Below are 23,300 nucleotides of genomic sequence, written 5' to 3'. Positions count from 1 at the left end.
TTTTTCTAAAAATATTCCCCATTTACAAAGAGAAGAGGGTTTTTTAAAAGCTTAATCTTTCACAAGAAAATAGTTATGCCCTTTTCATTTTGAAACATTGTCTCTTTTTTGTAAAATGTGGTCAAAAGTTGAATGTTCTCATTGTTAAGGTTTGAGTGGAAAGTACCAGGAGCTCTGGTGTCTTCAGAAGAAGCCAGTGGACTGTCCAGCTACCAAATGGCCCTTAGGGCCCCCTTTACTCTGGTGGATTCACCATCCCTCATCTGGCCTTGCCTTGCAGACTCACACATCAGAGTCTGTCAGACACGCAGTGTGAGCGGTGCCAGAGAGAAAAGTCATGTTATCCTTGGGGTCAAGAGATTTTTCTTTTACTTTTTCCATTTTCAAATACTTATTCTAGTCAGTGCCCATATTAAAATTATTTTAATATCTCCACTCGGAAATGCTGGTAGATAAACAATTCTGGCTCGTAGAATGCTGGATTGCTTCTTGGAGGCTGAGTCTCAGGCACTGACTTACTCAGAGGCAATAAATTCTGGAGAGATCATCCGATGTCCTCGATCTTGGGGACAAACGGCATGTATCTCAAATGAGAATTTGATGATAACTGATCGTCAGTGACTTTCCAGGTGATTAACTTGTCTCAGCAGAATGCCTGACTAAAGGCTGAAGTGATTTCACTCTGCTCTAGAAAGAAGAATGAGCCATGTAATTAGACTGCTCTTGAGAAAATAATGTTTCAATTATTTATTTATTGTTAGGAGGATGATGTCACCACCAACCATTCATAAATCTTCTGTTGTGTGAAGGAGCCCAATTTTCTCATTAATCCTCCTCCTCTTTCCTGTGTCCTTAAAGTCCTGTGTGAGTCACTGCCTTACGTGGGGACCATGTCCTCCAGGGACATTCCACTTCTGCTTCCTCCATGCCTACAGAATGGGTGGTTGGCGTGTTTTCCAGCCTAATAATTTTTCAATCAGGATTGAAAACATAATTATACCTTCAGAAGTATATGCTCTCCAGCAAAAATGCACATCACATATAATTCTTTATCTTAGACAGACACAGCCACCTAAATAATAAAAAACAAAGATAGAGAATTGACACCAAATAACAAGTTTCAAATTGCCAAGGACCTTGTTACAGTGAAAAACAAAACCTTGGTTCAAAACATTTCTTTTTCTTTTTAAAATTTTTTTTGCATATTGCATGGAGCACTGGGTGTTGCACGTAAACAACAAATCTTGGAATGCTACATGAAAAACTAATGTATGATGACTAAGAACACAATAAAAAAATAAAAATAAATTAATTTTTTCTCTTTTTTTTTTCCTTTATGTTTATAGTTTGACCTTAGATGTGTTGGTCAACAAGTACCTGCCTTTATGTTTACTGATCCTTTTATGTTTTCGTTAGTGAAAAACAAGTGTTTAAAAGAGTGAAGAATTATCTAAGGTTGTACATAAGCGAAAGAACATTGAATTTGAAGATGTACTTCAAATTCATTCTTAACATTTCCTGTGAAGTCCATGACATCTTTCTTATTTTTGTACATTTTCATAACAAAATCTTTTTATCAAATAAAAAAAAACTTATAAGAAAAATAATCGTAGCTTTTCAAATTAAACTCTTGACAGTAAAAAGAATGACTAACATTTTTTTTCAGTGAAAATTGTTTCTAGGGGATTAGAGTTCTTTCCTCTTACTGACTGTGTTAGAGTGGCCTGGGAAGAATGTTGGACAAGGAGTCAGGAAACCCGAATTCTAGTCCTGTTCTATCATTTGTAAAATGAAAGGTGACGAGACTCGGGGATATTTCAGATGCCCTCTAACTCGAACGTGCAATGATCTGTTAACTCTAGTAATAGATAAGCTTCATGTGGAAACTAAGGGTGTGATAAATGGGTTCAGAGAGAGCTTAATAGATTCAGGCTTTGTGTGGTCTTTGGAGATAGCAAGCATTTCCTTCAAAATCTCTTTTAATCATACTGCTCATGGTGGAATGTATTTCAAGGTATACAGTTCATATGATACGCCATGGTATTTGTCAAATTCTTATATTCTATTTTTCATATTGGGAAAAAGGAAAAGAAGGGGGAAGTTTTCTTAGATTAGGGAAAGTATTACTTTAACTATTAGGCAGAGAAACAATTCATTTCTAATCCTTAGCCTAGGAGGTCACATTCCTTTTTAAATTGAAAAATAAAAGTCTGTTTAACTGGATTATTTAAAACTTCCTTCTTCCCACCAATCTCTGAAGAATATGATACCTAACTTGACAAACCCTGTCATTTTCCTGAGAAAATTCAGTTGTTAGGCCACAGTTTGAATGTTTGTTTACATCAGTAGGTTTTCGAAACTCACCTTCTCTTTCTGACATGGGTCACTTCTTCTGGGAACCCATGAGCACTAGTTGCCCTTTGTACTGTCTAGTCTCCATCAAGATCATTGTTTCATGATGAAATTATGGTATCTTTTCCTTTCTGATAATGGCATTCATATGCATAGTATTACAATGCTTAACTTTATAGAAAAAACATAAGGAAGGTCACGTTATAGATTCATTATTAGGGAAGTCACCTTGATGAGCAGCACAGATTTTTAGGAACCAAAACGAACCCACTGCCAACAGTCATGGAAAAGGAAGAGGAGATAGGCTCAGACTGCTATACGCTGAAAGGTCACGATGATGGTTAGAGCTCTCCACAACCAGACCAGAGACAATATGATGAATTGCTCCCTCAGGATCCATTCTTGGATCTCTTCTCTTCTCACTTTGTAATATCCTTCCCTCTTTCCTGACTCCCATGCACTCCAGTGATTTCAACCACTTAAACTGTCGGATCAGTGATGATCTCCTTTCTCTGAAGTTCAGGTACTTATGACCATTGTCAGCAGCATGTTGGGCAGAACCAGAGAGCAGTTTTCAAGCCCCGTAATTCTCTAGGGTTGTGCTGTCCCATATGGCAGCCCCTAGTCACGTACAGCTGTTGGGCACTTGACATGTGGCCAGTCCAGATTGAGATGTGCTTTAAGTATAAAATGCACCCCACTTAGTATGAGAAGACTTAGTAGGAAAAAAGAATGTAAGCCATGTCATTAATAATTTTCCATTAATTACATGTTAAAATAGAATTCAAATATATTGGGTTAAATAAAATATTGAAACCAATTTCACCTGTTTCTTTTTAACCATTTTTAAAAAAGATTTTATTTATTTTAGAGAAGGAGAGAGCATGCATGATCCCAGGAGGGGGAGAGGGAGAGAGAATCTCAAGCAGACTCCGTCCTGAGTGCAGAGCCCAGTACAGCACTTGATCACACAACCCTGAGGGCATGACCTGAGCTGAAATCAAAAGTCAGATGCTGGGCGCCTGGGTGGCTCAGTGGGTTAAGCCGCTGCCTTCAGCTCAGGTCATGATCTCAGGGTCCTGGGATCGAGTCCCGCATCGGGCTCTCTGCTCAGCAGGGAGCCTGCTTCCCTCTCTCTCTCTCTGCCTGCCTCTCCGACTACTTGTGATTTCTCTCTGTCAAATAAATAAATAAAATCTTTTAAAAAAAAAAAGTCAGATGCTTAACCATCTGTGCCACCTATACATCCCCCTTTTTACTTTTAAATGTAGCCATTAGAGAGTTGAAAATTACATGTGTGGCTTACATTAAATTTCTGTCAAATAAGAATACTCTAGAATGTGCCCATTTTTCTCCATCTCTACCTTATTTCAAGGCACTACGACGTCTTACTTGTGTTACATCAGTTGTCGTGTTTCTTCTACTTCTAATCCATCATCTGCCAGAGTAATTTTACTAAAAGCTGGATTTGTATCACGACTTTGGAAATAGAACGCAGGTTTGAATCCCAGTTCTATAATTTATAAGATATATAACCTTGGACAATCATTTAATATTTCTAAATCTCAGTTTAAACATCCTCTCAAGGGGATTAAAAAATGGAGGCAGCGGTTTATATGAATTTACTGAGGCATTGTATATAAATGGTGGAAGCAGCCTTCCACGAACTGGTTCCCACTTTTCAGCCCCATCCTTTGCCACCCTTGTGTATGTAGCAGTATGATTCTGGTCATACTAACTCACTGAAGTGGCAGTTCCACTTCTGTGTCATCCCTCTGTGTTCTTGGTGCCCTGTCACACCCTCACTTTCTTCTTTGCTTGAGTAACTTCTAGTTCTCATTCAGGACCAGATCTGAGACCATCTCCTTCAGGAACTTTCCCTTCCATCCTCCGTCTGAATCAGGTGCCATGATAGCCGGTACATAACCTGTACATACCTACCTAAGGAGTGAGGGGCTATGGAAAATGTTGATGCCTGTTGGAATTAGCAAGCCCGGGGCCAAACTGCAACTCCGTCACCTTCGTAGCTGGGTGACTTGAGCAAATGTTTAACTTCTCTGAGGTTCAGTGTTCTTATACGTAAAATGAGGACACTGACAATTATCTTATAGAGAGGATGAGAGATTTACGTGGGCTTTAGAATGCCTGGCATAAAGAAGGCCATAAATACTGTCATTGCATTGGCACCCTATGTTGTAACTGTGTGCTTGTTTCTCTGCTGGAAGAAAATGACACTCTTCTATTGGTCTTTGTACCATTAAAGCTTGCCATAGTGCCTATAGGTCCTTAACACAAGTTTGGTAATTATAAGAATGAATTAATGAATGATGAACAAACAAATAACACATTGGCAGCCAAGAGTATGTTGGATTCGACCACCCGGAGGGATGGGTATTCAGGATAAATTAAATAAATTTCTCAGACTGTGAGAAATTCGAGCAAAGGACATTTCAAAGACATTGGCAGAAAGTTGATGGATTTGTTCCATCAGTCCTTGTTGAAGCCATTGTTCTTCCAAGAAGCAGCAACCCAGTCAGTAATTCTAAATACATGATAATTCTAAAGCTTTAAGTTCAACAGGGTATCAATGCCTTTATAAATTTTATTTCAAGTTTCTGGATCTATAGCACAACAAATTAAGAAAAAAATCTGGAAAGGTTGTTGAGCCAAATAGGAAGAAGGGCTGTTACCTCTTTGCTCTTTTCTTGTGTTTGCTGGTTTTCTAACTCCTGTTGCCTTACAAAATCAAAGTGGTTCTGCAAACACATCACACATCTGTTGTCTAGCCACTGGTTCCCCAATGCCAGGCTGTAGGCCATCAATGTTAGAATCACCTTGAAACAATATACAGACTTCTAGGTTGCACCTGATTTCCACTTAATAAAAGCTGTGGGGAAGAGGGTGTCTTACTTTTCTGATATACAGTTGATTTGGAAACTGATGATCAATATTTGTGGATAGATTGATGATTGCTAAGGGAATTCAAACATCAAGCTTCAGGCTTCATATCAACAATGATGCTTTTATTATTAAGTAATTGATCTGCTTATCTTATATCTTTAAAATTGAAGTAGAGTTGACATATAATGTTTATATTAGTTTCCGGTATATAACATACTTATTTGACATTTATAGACGTTATGAAATACATCACCATGATAAGGATATTTACCATCTGTCACCATATGAAGTTATTGCAGTCATATTGACTATATTCCCTCTGCTGTATCTTATACCCATGTGACTTGTTTTATAACTAGGAGTTTGTACCTTTCAGTTCCTTTCACTTAAATCATTCCTCCTCTACCCCATGGAAACCACCAGCTCTCTGTATTTATGAATCTGTTTGTTTCTTTTTTTTTTTTTTAAGGTTCTATATGTAAGTGAAATTATATGGTATTTGTCTCTCTCTGACCAGCTTATTTCCCTTACCACAATACTTTCTAGATCATCTATGCAGTCACAGATGACTAGATTTCATTCTTTTTTTTTTTAAGATTTTATTTATTTATTTATTTGACAGAGAGAGAGAGAGAGATCACAAGTAGGCACAAAGGCAGGCAGAGAGAGAGGGGAAAGCAGGCTCCCGGCTGAGTAGAGAGCCAATGTGGGACTTTATCCTAGGACCCTGAGATCATGACCTGAGCCAAAGGCAGATGCTTAGCCTACTGAGCCACCCAGGCGCCCCTTCATACTTTTTTATGGCTGAGTAATATTCCTGTTTGTGTGTGTGTGTGATCTTCGTTATCCATTTATCTATTGATAGATACTTAGATTGCTTCTGCATATTTGTTGTTGTAAATAATCCTGCAATAAACATAGTGGTGCATTTATCTTTTTGAGTTAATATTTTTTGAGTTATATTTTTGGGTTTTGGGGGAAATATCCGGGAGTAGAATGACTAGTTTGTGTGGTATTTCTTTTTTTAATTTTTTGAGAAACCTCTATACCATTTTCCATGGAGACTGAACCAATTTACTTTCCCACCAACAGTGCACAGCAGTTCTCTTTTCTCTGCATTCTCACAAACAATTGTTATTTCTTGTCTTTTTGGTTAGCCATTCTGACAGATGTAAGGGTGATATCTCTTTTTGGTTTTAATTTGCATTTCCCTGATGATTAGTGATATTGAGCATCTTTTCGTACATCTGTTGGCCCTGTCTGTGTCTTCTTTAGAAAAATATCTGTTCATATCCTCTGCCCATTTTTCATTGGATTATTTAGTTTTTTGGTGTTGAGTTGTATGAATTCTTTATATATTTTGGGTATTTACCCTTATGAGGTATAGCTTTTGCAAAGATCTTATTCTTCAGTAGGTTGCCTTTTTGTTTTGTTGATGGTTTCCTTTGCTGTGAAAAAGCTTTTTAGTTTGATGTAGTCCCAGTAATTTACTTTGCTTTTGTTGCCCTTGCCTAAGGACACAGATCCAAAAAAATATTGCTAATAAGATCCATGTCCAAGAGTTTACTGCCTATGTTTTCTTTTAGGGGTTCTATGATTTTGGATCTCACATTCATGTTTTTAATCAGTTTTAAGTTTATTTTTGTATCTGATGTAAGAAAGTGACCCAGTTTCATTCTTTCACATGTAGCTGTCCAGTTTTCTGAGCATTTTGTTGAGAAGACTGTCTTCTCCCCATGGTGTATTATTGCCTCCATTGTCACAGACTAATTGACCATATAAGTATGGATTTATTTATGGGCTTTCTATTCTGTTCCGTTAATCTATGAATCTGTTTCTGTGCTAATATCAGTGTTTTGATTAGTATAACTTTGATGTGTATCTTGAAATTTGGAATTGTGGTACCTCTAGCTTTGTTCTTCCTTAACATTGCTTTGGCTATTTAGAATCTTTTGTGATTCCATATAAATTTTAAGATTATTTGTTCTAGTTTCATGTAAAATATTATTGCTATTTTGATAGGGGTTGCACTGAATCTATAGATAGCTTTGTTTAGTTCATACATTTTAACAATTTATATTTTCTAATTCATGAGCACAGTATATCTTCCCATATATTTGTGTCATCTTTAGTTTCTTTCATAAATGTTTTACAGTTTTCAGAGTTCAGGTCTTTTACCTCCTTGGTTAAACTTATTCCTAGGTATTTTATTCTTTTTGATGCACTTGTAAGTGGGATTATTGTCTTAATTCTCTGTCTGCTAGCTTGTAATTAGTGAATAATATTAGTATGTATTTGTTATATAGCATATGCAATGGATTTCTGTATGTTAATTTTATATCCTGCAACTTTACTGAATGAATTTATTGGTTCTAATAGCATCTTTTTTGGTAGCATCTTTAGGGTTTTCTATATATAATATAACATTATTTGTAAACTATGACAGTTTTACTTCTTCCTTATGAAATTGGATGCCTTTTTTTTTCTTGTCTGATTACTATGGGTAGGATTCTCAGTATTATGTTGAATAAAAGTGGCAAGAGTGGGCATCCTTGTCTTGTTTTTGATCTTAGGGGAAAATCTTCCAGCTTTTTATTAACAATGAAGCTTTTAGTTTTCAGTCGTTGGAGGAAAATGGCAGATAGCCATTGTGAGGGTTGAACATTTTTAAAATTTTTCTCTGTCAAAGTTGATGTTTCTCTCAAGTCATTTCATAATGACTTGGAGACCAGTTAATCCTCATCTATCACTAAGTAAGAACCCCACTAGAATTTTTATGCTCCTTCTCTAATTTTATCACAATCACATTCCTTGAAAACATTGATGTACAATTTAAAGGCAGAGAAACAATAGTAAGTTCATGTAATGGGCTCTTTGGGGGGAGAACCCTAGTAAACTGGTTCTGGTGGAAATCTGTGATAGTAGTAATAATGATAACACATCATGTTAGCTATGTGCAGGTCCTATTCTAAGACCTCAAGCCTTAATAATAGTACAGTTTATGAAATTGTCTTTTATTCCTTCATTCAGTAGATACTTACGGAATACAACATGTCAGGCATAAAACAGTCATCTCTTTATCACCTTTATGAAGCTACTATCATGTCTCTTCTAATGTCAAAGTTTTTTTTTTTTAATTTTGCCCATAGTAATCAAGAGAAGATTTAATTCTCCCGCTAAGATTTGTGATGCCAGGAGATACTAACATTATATATTTCATATCAGAAATTGTTCTCTTTATTCTAAAAATATTCAAAGTTTCTTAACATTATTGATCTGCTTATGGGAACATAACTCAAAAAAATAATACCACTTAATCCATGTGATTCACACCTAGGAAATACTTAAATTTATTTGCCAAGTTTTTACTTATTTACCGTCCTTCTTGGCTTTATGGGATACCTGGTATCTTTTTCACACTTTCGTCGTCTTCTTCCTTAAATGGGAATTCCTACTCCCTCTTTCTCTGAATTAGCCAACAGTTGAAACACAGTGATCTCCCAAACAAAGGGCACTCTACCCTTTCCACAATGTTTGGCACCTAGAATGTGAAAGTCTGAAAATATCCTTTCTGCATGAAATATAGGTCACATGTGGTTTGAGGTTCAGACAGAGGAAACATAGATTATCCTATCTCCATGTTAGGTATATAATCATTGCAGGTTGAGATGTCACGATCCAGAGATGTTACTGTAAATATACAAAGTCAAATCTAGAATTTTCATGCCTTCGATTTCTACTAAAAACATGAATAAGTGTATTTTTGAGATTCTGCCCTAAGATTGTATTGATCACTTCATTTTACAGTAATAAAAAATACAGCTAATTAAATCATTTGCAAGGTTAATGTAACAACTCACTATCCAAAATTTGCTTGATTTAGAATTCATATATATTTTGTATTAATATGTAAATTCAATATAATCTGAGTCCATTATTTTTAGCATGGTGTATTTTATAGACATTCAGATTCATTTGAGGATGGTAATTTTAAACATTTACACTTATAACAACTCAAAAGAAAATTAAAATTGGTCAAACAGCTTTTGTTTTCAGAGATACAAGTTTCAGTTCATTATCTAAGTGTGTATTACTTTGCTTATCATTAATATTTGCAAATATCCTTGTATTGGATATGGTATATATTATACATAATTGCTAATGAAAACACCATCTGTCATTATTAAGTACCAATAGGAGATTGGTTCTGTACTCAGTGTTTCGTGCACTTCCTTGTTTAATCCTCATGTGGGATTTAGGCTAATATTATTATCCTCATCGTACAGGTGAGAAGACCAAAACTTTGGGAAATTAACTTGTCCACGGTTGCGAATGACCGAAAGAACCAGGATTTAAGTTTAAGTCTTCTTGGTTTCACAAACATGTCACAATCCAAAAAAACTACAACCTTCCTCAGAATGTTATTTGAACCAAATAACAGTAACTTCCATCTTTCCTTACCTGAGCAATAAATCACTTTGCACGGCTTAATTCTCAGACTGGGGTTGCATTCTGTGTTCTCACAGGGTTGAATGTAACAACTGTGAGATTGGAGAACAATGTGGTGCAATTATGCATGGCAATGCTGTCACCTTCTGTGAGCCATATGGTCCAAGAGAATTGGTAAGTACATGCTATTTATGTACATTTTCCCAAATATACTGTCTTTATGGAGCTTTTTACTGACGGAAGGTTCTTTGATGCTCTTGTAAGTCATAGGAAATTGCAGCATCGTTTATATTATGAATCCTATTACAAATATCTCAAAATGGGGAGCAGTGGTTTTATAGTTTATTTTCAAATGTAAAAGTAAAAAATTCATGGATACACGTGGTACATCATTATGATTAGATGGCTTTTTAAAAATACAGGTATGACATACGTGTAACATAGATGACACACATATATATCATCTTTAAATAATTTATGGCTCCTAAATTCTTATATAAAGCTTTATTTTTCACCATCTTATATTCTCTTTGCAAGCCAAAAATGTTAGATGAGCAACTTTATCAAATTATTTTAAAACTTTGTTTCCCACCCACAGAGGAAGTTCACTGATTTTTTTTTTTTAAAGAAGTGGAAGTGTACTGAATAAACTAGTTTTGAACAAATTTTGGTTTGTGCCAGATTGTTGAGGAGCGGGTTACTTTCCTTTAATTTAGACTGATTAGACTTTGCCTGCCATGGAGAAGTTCTTAGATTATATGTAAAATGAAACATGAGCGTTCTAAATTAAAAGCCATGAAACTACTGGCCATCAGCAGGCGGCTAATGAGCTTTTTGTTGTTGCTTGGTTCTGGCAGAAAGACTACATTCACATTCTTGAAAAAGGGTATAAAGGCAATTGTTGTATTATACTCCTGGCTCAGTTGGTTTGTGAGACATGTTCTACTCACGGGGTCTCTTACGCTTTGCTTTTCTGATTTTCAGCTCGAGCTTTAGCGTTTTTTCTCCTCCCACCTCTTCCTTATCATGGGGCTTTTTGGTGACAGGTTGTTATTTTTCACCCCTACATCACACATTGCATTTCAGATTCATTACCTTTAAAAGTGGCCAGAAGACACTTCCACAATACGGAAGGGAGAAAAACTAGCTAGGCAATTAGAAGATTTAGTTATCAAAGTGAAAGTCAATTAATTTTTATAACATGGTTCTTATTTTATGCTGCTTGAATACCCCTTTCATGGCAATGGATACATTTAATTTATTAAAGATAGGAGCTGCAGAACATTGATAAATTGAAGTTTTTAGCTGAAGTTAGAACACAAACAGAATTAATTGGATGCAAATTAAAATAATAGGTGCTCATAATTCAAGTCTCAACAAGGTGTTCTAATATTCCTGCAGACAAATGTGATTCTGGCAGTGAAGTTCTTCTTGAAAAAATAAATTTGCTAGTGCATTTTTAAATAATGTACCATGACTGAATTAATTATCTGTAAACCTTAAAACAAAATAAAAATTTACTGTAGTTAATTGAGCTTAGAATAAATGCTTTTCTTAGAATGTTCTCCCATTTGGCAATATTTCTGGAGATGCTTGGCAAGCTCTTTCTTGTTTCCACTGATAAATAAGATATAAACATATCTAAGGATATAATACCAGCATTCATATTTCTACAGTTTCTAAAACTAAAAGCTGAAGTATCTAGTTTATTTGAACCATGTATACTTTAATCCCGTTTTCACTCTTCTCTATTTATTTATTTATTTATCCCTTATTTAGCCTTAGAGTTTATTATATACCCAGTGAGCTAGTTTTGAATTATATTATATAATTAATGTGAGATTAGCCTTTCAAGTAAAAAAGAAAATACCCGAAATAATTTTCTTCATCCAAGAAAGAAAAAAAAATACATAGATTTATATTCCCCTCATAAGTACGAAGGATTGTGTTGTGGACGCCGAGGGAATAGAGTGAAGGTAATTAATAAAGACAGGGATGACATCCACACTTTACACACTAGCAACTTCTAATTTTCAATAATTTTTATACAGTGTTGGTGTCTCACGAGCAAAAATACATATTATACCCAAGTTGTGTTTACAGAAGACAGATCAGCCAAATGAAAAAGGAATTCAGTTGTCAGTTAACATGCTATTCTGTTTACTAAAATTCAGATATTTGCTTGGCACTCAAGACTGAATACAGTCAAAACTGTTATGCGTGAGAACGGATGAAAGGTATCAGCCCCCCAAACATCACTTTTTAACAAATTTGCCTTCTTTTTCATAAATTCAGTTCTTACTGACTTTGTGAAACAAAGGGCCGCAGGCAAAGAATGTTGAGAGGCTGATGCGATATCGTCTTTAAAGCCAGCAAAAAATCTCCATTTTGTGAATTCAGTCACATGGCATTTTATTTCAGTAAAAGCCAGAATCAGTGAGAGGTGGCATCTGTCATCACATGGGCACACCAGGCATTATGTCCCCACTGCTGCTGTGGCTGCAGCCCTCACGTGTTTTACTTAACTCAGTGAGGTCTCCCCCATATTTCAGGTGGTGACACCCCAACTTTATTCATTTTGCTGGTCCAAAGTGAAAGTCATGAGGAATTCACTTACCCACTACTTTAAGAGAAAATATGCTCTCTCAGAGCATGAAACAGGTGGCTTATGTGACCTCCCTCCCCCACTTTTTTTAAAGAAATTACTTTTTAAACTATTATATACTTGGAAATGCATTTTAGTTGCAAGGAGGAGTTTGGGCTAAAACAGCATCAACTCCACCCCCAAATTTGCAGAGAAAACATGCAAAATAAATAGCCTCGGCCCGTAGCGACTTCATATTCATTTTGTGATCCTACTAATTTTCTGTGATTTGGGGTCTATTTGATAACTTAAGATCACTGAGATTTGGTAGGAGAAAAGTTCTGTCAGACATTCATAGTCTCTGTATTATTTGTCAAAAGGCATGTAAGAGACCCTTTCCATTTTGAGAACATCAGACATAAAGACTTAATAACTTCACAAACTAAAATTACGTATGTGAACTCAAGGATAAAAAATAATTGATAATCCCCAAATGTAAACATAGGATGAACAAATTTTATAGGCAATGCTTCCTGCTACTTTTTTCTCTTCAACTTTTCTATTCCTTGTAGCCAACATTTTTTACTAAAGAGCTAAAAGGGAATGGTAGAGAAATGAGACTTAACCATTCTACCCTTCCTTAGCTTCCCTGGTTGAGGGGGGAAAAATGTAGAATCAATGACTAATCTAGGTCCAGGGTCACTCACTCTCAGTTAGCACATGTAATTTGAAATTTGGCAATCTTCCAAGGAACTTGCTGTTTGCTAGCAGCGGTCATGTCTGTGGGACCTCATTATGCAGGTGACACAGTGTCATTTATTACACCAACAGGATAAGTATCTCAGACTCTCTAGTATATTTCATGCACCAGCCTTAGCAGTAACCCACGGTGCTTGTAGCTTACAGAGGATACCATTGTTTCAAAGAACTTATATTCAGGAGTGTTTCATGATTCACCTGGGAATTTACTCAGTTAATATAAAATCAGAGGTGGAAAGAGCATTCATTCAAGTTATGTGAAAACTAAAAATTTTCATGTGCCTCTCTGGACTATAAGATCAAATTATCCAAGTGGAAAAACCAGGAGGACAAACAGTTGAACTTACTGTAAAAATTGTGTGTGGGGGGGGTGGAGATTCCTTTTAAAGGAATCTTGGAAAGGAGCTAGTATCCTGGTTATTTAAAGAAAATCTGTTGGCGCATTTTTCTCCAATAACTCTGGTTGAGGGGAAGAGAGCAGGAAACAGAGCTCTGGGCATGGTGGGCCAGTTTTCTTTTAGCAGATAATCTGCGATCATGAGGGATTTAAATTAAATGGAGAATTTGCTCTGACACCCTAACATCAGTGTGTTTTGCTACAGTTAAAATCAGTTAGGACCTGATATATATACTGATAATCTAATAATTTATAAAGTCTCTCTTGCCCTCCCCTCTTTTACCTTTTCTGCTTTCTCATGGATTTTAAAGTCACACATTTAAAGCATACATTCAGTCATCTTTCTAAATAATGTAGAAATGGGAAGCACACGTCTGAACTTTGGATACTCACATCTCAGCTGAATTCTGGCGAAACCAGAGGCTTGTTCTCTCATTTTCCCACTAATTCCCACAGTGATTCATAAACTGGGTATCTCCTGACCCGACCACGGTCGTGAACTCCATCACAGGGGGGCCAGCAAAGTGCAGGGATAAGTCTAGGGATTATATTGTGATATATAAGAAGCGGAAGTAAGACCACTTACTGGTTTTGCCATGGTGACAACACAGTTGTGTTCTCCAATTTATAGGTGCAATCACAGGAGGCATTCCATTCATTAGCTTACAGGGGTCAGGAACCCAACAAGAAAGTCACCGAAAAGGAGAACCGTAATTCTTATCTCGTGTGAGCTGGTAAGGGTCAAAGTCAGTGCTCCGCAGAATAAATAAAAAATTGTTTAAAATTTAAATGGATTTCAAATTAAATAAGGTATCATTCCTCTTTCAGAAGGGGGAAATTGTTTAAGCATGCCTCTTCATGAGATTAAAGGACAGTAACAGAAATACATTGGAAGGATATTTCTAGGCTCATTATTTGATTACTTTTTTTGGAGAGGTAACAGTTTTGTTGAGAAATAATCCATATATTCTACAAGCCATTCATTTAAATTATAGAACGCAAGGTTTATTAGTTCATTCACAAAATTAGGCAGTCATTATTACCATCAATTTTAGACATTTTATCATCCCCTAACAAAATCCTATACACTTTAGCTGTTGTATTTCTATTTACTTTTCAAAATAATCTTATTCTCCTCACTTGCTCTTAATTTACCTCCCAGTTTTTGCTTGGGAGCCTTTTCATGACCTTCGCTTTGGACTCTCGATCTATTGGTGTAACCGGAGGGGCGGTTGAAGGGTGAGTGGAGGGGACGGAGTTAAGTGCCCTCCCAAGGTTACCCGGCAGATCACACTGAAAATGGTTTTTAACAGGACCTGAGAGTCAACGCAGGAACTCACAGCTTATTCCCCACAGGGCACCATGAAATGTGTCTATGTTCAGACATACTGATGAAAATAAGCTAACCACTGGGTAAATATCACCTCTGTTTATGGCTCTTTTCTTTCCTCTCTTCAGTCCTCTTTCCTCTTTCTCCTCCTATCTTTCTATCTTGTCTTATTTTGGTATATTCCTTCTTCTAGATTACCACAAGCCTTAATACAACAACAGCCTCTGTCCTCCAGTTTTCCATTGGTAAGTATTTTTGGCAATTATAACAATTTAATTTGGACGTGTTTGTTTTAATCATAGTGTGTCATCTGATTATAGTGCCAAATGCTTTCAGATTTAGAGTCCGTCTTAACGTTGCTATAAATAATTTAAAACATTTTTTAAATGAAATTAAAAATCGGAAATGCTGCTTTCTGTTCTCACTGCTCTCCAGCAGGGAGCGGTATTTAAGAATGATACAGATAATCCAAAACATTTTAAAAAGTGATTTACATATAGATTAAGAATGATTGGGATTGTACTGTTAGAGCAGAATTACCTGACTGGTTGTGTTTTGCTCAGATTAAGACTGAAATCTGTTAAATTTCCTGCACCTTAACTGGCTGGTAGTGAAAGAGATGTTGTCTGAGAGAAACCAATTAGGGCTTTGTGGGGTTGTTTTTTTGTTTGTTTTGGTTTTTGGTTTTCAGTTTTTCCTCATATATATTGGTATATGAGGTTTTTAAAATTAGCATATTATATGTGTTTTGGGCTTTGTGTTTGACATAAATAATCCATGTTTAATTCAGACTTGGATAATTTTAAAATGTCTGTATCTGGCAATATTTCTTTTAAGTGCTTTTATATTAGAGCTAAAAATTCCTACCCAAAGCATTCAGTAAAATAAAGTACCTTTAGGTCAAGTGCATACCGCTTTGCTGTCTCTATTACCTTCTGTCCTCATCTCCAAAGGCATATATTAATAAATAACATGGACAAGTTTCCAATAGGAATGTTCTAGGTTAAGAAAGATACTGCCTTCTCAGTAGGGGCTAGTGTTAATGATATTGGTCCTGTAATAGGGAGACCTCTACCTGGCCTCTGCCTGTGACAAGAGGATGCTGGCAGCCTGGCCTCAGGGACAGGGGACGGAGAGCTTCCTTTAGTCCCCGAGTCCCATCCCCCAACCCCCCCATCCCCATCCCCCACCCCCACCCCAGGATCTTTCCCCACTTGTCTTTGGAGAACCCGCATTAGCAAAAGGACTGTTTTCCCACATAGCCTCTGAGTCCTGATCACAAGGCAGTGTTCTCCCAGCCCGGAGCTCTCTGGGGTTGATTGTCCCCAAGAGAGCCCATTTGTTGTCACCTTCTCATCCACATGCCTCACTGAAGCTTCTCATGTTGGTCTTATGTGATGAAACTGCCTGTTACAGTTTGGGTTGTTTTCTTCTCACATCGATAGCAGGACGACAACAATTTACACACTGTTCAGAAGTCCATCTGTGGTCATAAGGAAAGCGTTAGCAAAAACAAAACAATGAATCTTTCTTAGGAGGGTTTTCTTTGATCTGCTAGCAAGTGTATCCTGAATTTTCTGTAACAAGCATGTAAGACTTATAATTGGAAACATGTGAAATTCGTTTTTTGAAAGTTGTGGTGCTACAAAAACAATTCTTTCAAAAACTCAAGTTGGCCAGGCAAGTAACTTCAAGGTTCTTAACCAGAACCAATGTGTTTAAACTTATAATGCTATTAATATAAAAGAATATGCTGAAAAGCTTTTTCCTATTTATCTGTATTCCAAGTACTTATTCTAAACTTTTTTGTTAGGGCAATGAACATTAATTTCAGATATTATCTCTAACCAATTAATGAGAATCCTCTTTACAATATATGCTTCACAATTCTACTAGTATTTGAATTTTATTCAAGGTAGGTAGGAATTTTATTCCACCACCAATGAAATTACCCTATCTTAAAAGGATTAAAAACCTCTATTTTTATAAATAATAAGGAGTATACTAAGGAATTGGCAGAGATTAACTTCCTCTCCTTTTAATATCACCCTACCAAAGGGCTGGGAAGGGAACGATCAGAGGATTCAGGATCTGGTGCTGGAGATCCCAAAGCCTGAACAAGCACCATGACCAAGGGCTGGGGACTAGACCCAAACATATGACTTAGTAAGAGCCCTTGACTTCACTGCAAACCAAGGACTCTTGTCACATCAGGCCAGAGATCTTCTTGGATCATGTAAACCATGGATTTGAAGCCTAGGTTAGAAGACTAGAAGAGTAACAGAATCAGGATGTTGGAAGAGATCAGTGCATGAAGAGATGACAGGTAAAAATATCTCAAGTTTGTAACTAAAAAAGTACTTAGAAATCTTTTTTGAGTGGCAGGTTTAGAATCAAAAGAGAAATTTTAGCATGTCATTGGAAATGAAACAAAATATTTATTTTATTTTAATTTTTTAAAAACATTTTTTAATTTAAATTCAATTAATGAACACATAATGGGTTACTGGTTTCGGAGGTACAGGCCTGTGATTCATCAGTCTTATATAATATCCAGTGCTCATTACGGCACATGCCCTCCCCAATGGCCATGACCTTGTTACCCCATTTCCCCACTCCCCTCCCCTCCCTTCCAGCAACCCTCAGTTTGTTTCCTTTGATTAAGCCTCTGATGGTAGTGTCTCCCTCTCTGGTTTCATCTGAAACAAAATATTTAATGAAGAATTATAACTCATTGCTTTGGACTTCACTGGGGAATTTGCTTACTGCATTTTGAGAGTAAAAGTCTTGGGAACTAAGGAGGATTAGGGTGGCCAAGAAACAATGTAGTGACAAACCATTAGCTGTGTGGCAAATGGGGGTAAACGGTCAATACAGTAGCGTGGGCACAATTTTCAGAAATGGTTTTGTGTAACTTGTTATGAGTGCTTGGGCTAGCGTCATTCTGTTTATACGGATGGTGTGGGGCTAGATGAGGGCACACACACAGATTCGAGAGATGTGGTAATCGTGTGATTTCATTCTGAGCTTTACAAGTCCTATGATAACCAAATACCAAAAAAGCAAATGCAGAGTCAAGTAGCAGCCATTGTGCTTATACTCAGTTCACAAATGTATTGCGGGTGCTATAGAAAAACACCGCTGGTAGACAATCCAACATTCATATTTCTTCGTGGATTGTGGGATTATCCAAATCTATACTAATGGTTCAATATGGTGAGTTAGATTTAGTGTCCCTCCTTGGAATTCCTTAAGGGTGTTAAATGTTTATTGTTTAGTGTGATGATTCAGCTGTAATATGGGCCATTTTCTAGGGAATTCTGTCATTATTCCTAGCTTTCTTGGTGAATTATGTTCACAATTATGGACATATAGCCATAATTGAATAAGTTATTGCCTTGATACTTTTATATTGCTCTTGTAAACATTTTGAGTTCCATCGCAAGCCTTATTCAAGTACCCCAGAGCTATGTGTCCAGAAATGGCTTAAATTACTAGGCATGTCAAATAAACTGTACCATGCCACTGTTTCATAGCAGTCCTCTCCCAGCCCTTTCTAAATAGATATACATACACACACACAGACGTGCGTACACACACACACACGCGTAAATACATACATAAACCTACAAGCTACCTTCACCAAATGGACTTGAACGTTAAAGCATCCTGGAAACACAGCTGGGCAACCTGAAACTGATCAAGTTATCAATAGCTAAAGCATCTTGAGAAGTGTCCTAAAATGTTTGTGGATGAACTTTTCATTTTTCTGTTCCAGTGAAAGGTCTGCTGTCCATTTCTGTGCTGAAGCATTGATCTGCAACAGTCCTCACTTGCTTCATTCAAGTCACCTAGTGGAATTTATGCTCATAGCCTTAGAGACATTTACCCGTTTCCTCTAGATTTCCTCTGGGATAGGAAGAAAAATTTGAGATGATGTCCTTGCAAACCATTATCTCACAGATGCCTCCAAACTCTGCTGTTTCAGTCAGGATCCTGGGTCCAAGGGAAGTGCTGATAATGCTTTGTATCATTCGTTGACTTCACAAGATTTCACTGAGTGTTTGCTGCGTCCCCGACCTTTTCCTGAGCTAACTAACTATAGATAGACAAAAAAGTGAGCAAACAGAGGGGTGTTTGCCGTGCTTAGCAGTTTGGTGGAAGGCTCTGTTAGGGAACTGCATGAATGCTCTAAACAGAGATGGACGTGTGTACAGGTCCCCGTGGTGACAAGTCCCGCACAGTAGAGCAGGTCAGGAAGGCTTCTTAGAGAGGAGAATCCCTGAAAGCCAACGACATGAGTCACTGGAAGGGACAGAGGTTTTCCGGGTGAGAAGACAGAGTGACATGAGCAAGATACAGGATCGGAACGTGAGCCCCTCCCGGAGCAGAAGGACTAGCCAGGGGGTGGCTGAGGTCAATGTCAGATAAAAGTGTGTCCGTTTAAAGAGTTAACCTGTAATTGGCGGGGGGTTTAAACTTACTGAATAGTCAGTAGAAGTCAGCTTGAGCAATAGAAAAGTATAATGAAATCAATTCTTAAGAAAGATCATTTGGACAGTTGTGTTCAGGGTGGACTTGTCTCTTCTTTGATAACAATCTGCATTGACTCACTCAGTAAGATCTTGCCAAGTACTGTGCTTGCTCAGTTTAGCTTAGCTCTTTCTTCGGGTTGATAGAATTCGGAGGCAGATTGGGGGTTAAAGGTAAAGCCTTTAAAAACATATGCCATCAAGAACAGAGTTTGGCTTGGGTGATAAATCTGTATTGTCCATCATGATAGTCTCAACCCCTAGCCCAGGGACTCAAAATAAATAGACCCCCATAAATATTTCTTGCCTGAATGATAAGTAACTATTACAGAGACAACTGTAATAGTGTGTAACTAAGTGCTGAATTGGTCCAATGCAGACATTTCATGCCAAGAGAGAATTTGGGCTTGGTGATTTGAACACCTCAATCAATAGAAAGCTGACCCAGAAAGAAACATGAAACCACCAATGAACTATGCTTTTTGTGAACCTAGTGGACAGTAATATATGTCCATGTACTTATCAGTTTGTTATTACAAACTAGTTAGAATCTATTACTTGTTCATACTTTATAGAAATCGAACCTCTTTTCTTTGGCTTTGCTTATGAATATCTTAAAGATCTGGGGTTTTCTGTAGGCATTTTTTGGTACTGTCTTTTTTGTTTGTTTGTTTTTAACCATCTCAAGACAGGGGACAGTCATTGAATCACAAAAGTTTTACTTTTACAGATTAAGATATGAAAATGTCCTTTGGCACTTTATGTGCTACAATCTCTGAGATAAATGAGAGCTTCTCACTTTGTATGAGTGTATTTTGAAAAATAAAAGCTAGAAAATAAGGAAAGCCTAGGGGTACTATTATTGGTGAATTGGAAGATTGCCTTGTAGAAGAAAAGAGATCTGGCACTATTTTTTCTTAAATAGGTATAATGAATACAGGGCACCTGAGTGGCTCAGTGAGTTAAAGCCTTCATGCTTAGCGAAATAAGTCAATCGGAGAAAGACAACCATCATATGATCTCCCTGATACGAGGAAGTGGAGATGCAACATGGGGGGTTAAGGGGGTAGGAGAAGAATGAATGAAACAAGATGGGATTGAGAGGGAGACAAACCATAAGTGACTCTTAATCTCACAAAACAAACTGAGGGTTGCTGGGGGGAGAGGGCTTGGGGGGGGTTATGGATATTGGGGAGGGTATGTGCTATGGTGGGTGCTGTGAAGTGTGTAAACCTGGCGATTCACCGACCTGTACCCCTGGGGATAAAAATACATTATATGTTTATAAAAAATTTAAAAAAAAAAAAAAAGCCTTTGGCTCAGGTCATGATCCCAGGGTTCTGGGATCAAGCCCTGCCAAGCTCTCTGCTCAGCAGGGGGCCTGCTTCTTCCTCTCTCTCTGCCTGCCTCTCTGCATACTTGTGATCTCTGTCAAATAAATAAATTTTAAAAATGTTTTAAATAGGTATATTGAATAAAATGCTTCTTGTATGAGGTATTATACTGCATTTAGCATACGGGAAGCAGCTTTTCCCTCAAGCCTAATTCATAAACATCTTAATTACTCAGAAGTTGATCCAATAGAGAAAGTCTCTTTCTACTCTTGGAACAGCTAATTCAGAGGAAGGAGAAATTGAGCTCTCCATGTCTTGGTAGGAATTATTGCTCATTTCCTCTGTGAGCTTCCTGAGTTATGTTTCTAAATTAGATTCTCATTTTTTTCAGGAGTCACTCTCCTTGGTAAGTGAGTAAAACCTTGGGGAATTTGTTATGAAATAGTGAAAACCATTTCTAAAAACATAATCTCAAAGTATGAGACGAACAAAATCTCTGATGACTTGAACTCAAAACAAATATTAATAAAATACAGAAGTTTAGAAATATTTAATGGTGAAATTAGTTTAATACATATGAATTTAAGGTTACATAATGTGTTTATTTGAGTGTAAGATTCTTGGATATGAAAGATATTAAAATAAGATTTGTTTATGACTTGAGTTTTAGATCTTCCAAGATCCATATTAACACAAAGACTGAAATCTTTATATAGAGAACACTTCTGTCTTATCTAAATTCAGTAATTAAACTTTAGAACTGATAACTCAGGTTATCCTGCTTCTTCACCCTGGACTTGATCTATTCCTTTTCTGGGAATGTCTATTTTAAATGACCAGTTTAAATAAACTTTATTTTATATATTTCAAATTCCACCTCATCCCAAATTCTTAAATCCTGTTCTAAGCTATAAAAGGGAATATTCTCAAATATTGTTAAAGACTTTTAAACATTAGGTTCTGGCAGAGATTGTTGAGATTAGTTATAAGCATTCTTGAATAAAACCAATACCTAAATAATTATCATTATGTGAATTAAAATACAGTTTACAATTCCTTTTAAAATATTTAATTCTTTGTCGCTCTGCTTAATAGGGCTAAAAAATAAATATCAGCAATTCATTCATAAATACTTTGTACTAAAATTTATTGAGGGCTGTTCTAGGAGAAGGGATATAAGCAGTAAACTATAGGATGAGAAGAAACTGATCATTGTTCTAGACTAAACAGTCCCTCCTATGAAAACTCAGCTCATTGCCTTAGCCTGGTATTTCTGATTCCTGCTTCTCTATATTATCACACCTACTTCACTCTGCTTTGATTTATACCCACTTATACACAGTTCTGCACATCCACTTGCACCCTTTAAAGCTTAAATGTTTAAAGCCCTTGAGGGCTAAGTAGCATACAAGCATCCTTCTTGTTTTATAGGGCAGAATTTTGCACACGGCTACAACTAAGGAACTGTGGACAATATGGGATCTCATTCATAGGTTGGGAAAGAGACTTAGTGACGTTCCACGCTGGTGCTCAAAACTATACCCGCTCTTGACTGCTGAGGCAAGGGAGCACGCTGCATGAAATCCAGGGGCAACATGAGAACCGGATCCAAACCAGCGACTTTCATGTTCTTACCAGTCAAGTCAAACACCTCTTGATCAAGAATTCTTCTTTCAGGGGGATCTTTGGGACTTATTCTCTATATAATGTGATGTGTCAGCATCCACTGTGGAGGAAGCCAAACCCAAGACACTGCCCAGCCTGCAAGGACTTTATTTATCAAATAGATGGGGGGTGGGGAGGAAAAGTCCATATATGAGAAGCCAAGGAGGGGTGCAGACTACACTTCCAGTGTACTGGGAAAGTCCAGACAGAGAGAGGGCCAGTGGTAGGACTTCATCATGTGGGAGGGAGACTAGTAAGAGTACTTACTAGTAGTACTGCTAGAGTAGTACTGCTCTGGAGTAGTACTCTGGAGTAGTACTGCTGCAGAGGCTAAACACTGCCATGAAGGTCAGAGAGACGGAAGCCCGCAGGAGGACAAGGCAGAGGCCATTCTAAGACCTGAAGATCAAGATCAAAGCCAGAACTGCAACCAGGGTGGTAATGCTGAGTTTCCATATTTCTGGGGGAGGGGAGGGGTAGTACTTAACACCTGCTGCCTAAGGTGGGGATCAGTCCTCCCAGAAAATGAGCCAGACCTGACCCACTAGGGCTAGCTAGATTGTATGGCCTTGGCCCTAGGAAGAGGGCTGCTTGGCAGGGAACCTGGCAAAGCCTGACACGTTTTGCATTTCTCTTCCTTATGTTTCTCCTAACATAGGATCTGATGAAAGCTCTAAGCTGAGGGCTTGGGAGGAAATGTGCAAAGGGGGTGGACCGCCAAAGGTAGTTGGAAATAGCATGGTATCCCGTAAATTGGGAGAGAATTGGTTCCTTTCTTTCTTCCTTATGATAGGAGTGGTGGTCAAGAGGAAAAAATATAAATATTTTGGAAGTGAGGGAATGGGGATAGGGCTGAAAGGGAGAAAGGTACAAAAGGGGAGGAGGACAGCTGTTCATTTTATATCCTGTGGTCATTGTCCATCTGTCAAAAACTGAAAGAAGTCACCTAATGAGGTTTGGGGATTTCAGCCAAGGAAGTGACTAAGGGGCAAAATAT

General features: G+C 37.3%; 1 protein-coding gene across 1 annotated transcript in view; it reads left to right on the top strand.

Annotated features, from left to right (window-relative positions):
• RELN (reelin) overlaps window positions 1-23,300 on the top strand; it is a 407,759-nt gene that overhangs the window by 238,730 nt on the left and 145,729 nt on the right. Inside the window, exons 7-8 of the mRNA XM_082692427.1 lie at window positions 9,780-9,876; window positions 14,966-15,017. Of these exons, the coding sequence (XP_082548553.1) occupies window positions 9,780-9,876; window positions 14,966-15,017 (149 nt within the window). The remainder of the gene's footprint in view (window positions 1-9,779; window positions 9,877-14,965; window positions 15,018-23,300) is intronic.

This window comes from Mustela nivalis, assembly GCF_964662115.1.
Source record: "Mustela nivalis genome assembly, chromosome: 12".
NCBI classification, from domain to species: Eukaryota; Metazoa; Chordata; class Mammalia; order Carnivora; family Mustelidae; genus Mustela; species Mustela nivalis.
This window is presented reverse-complemented; position numbering and strand designations above follow the sequence as displayed.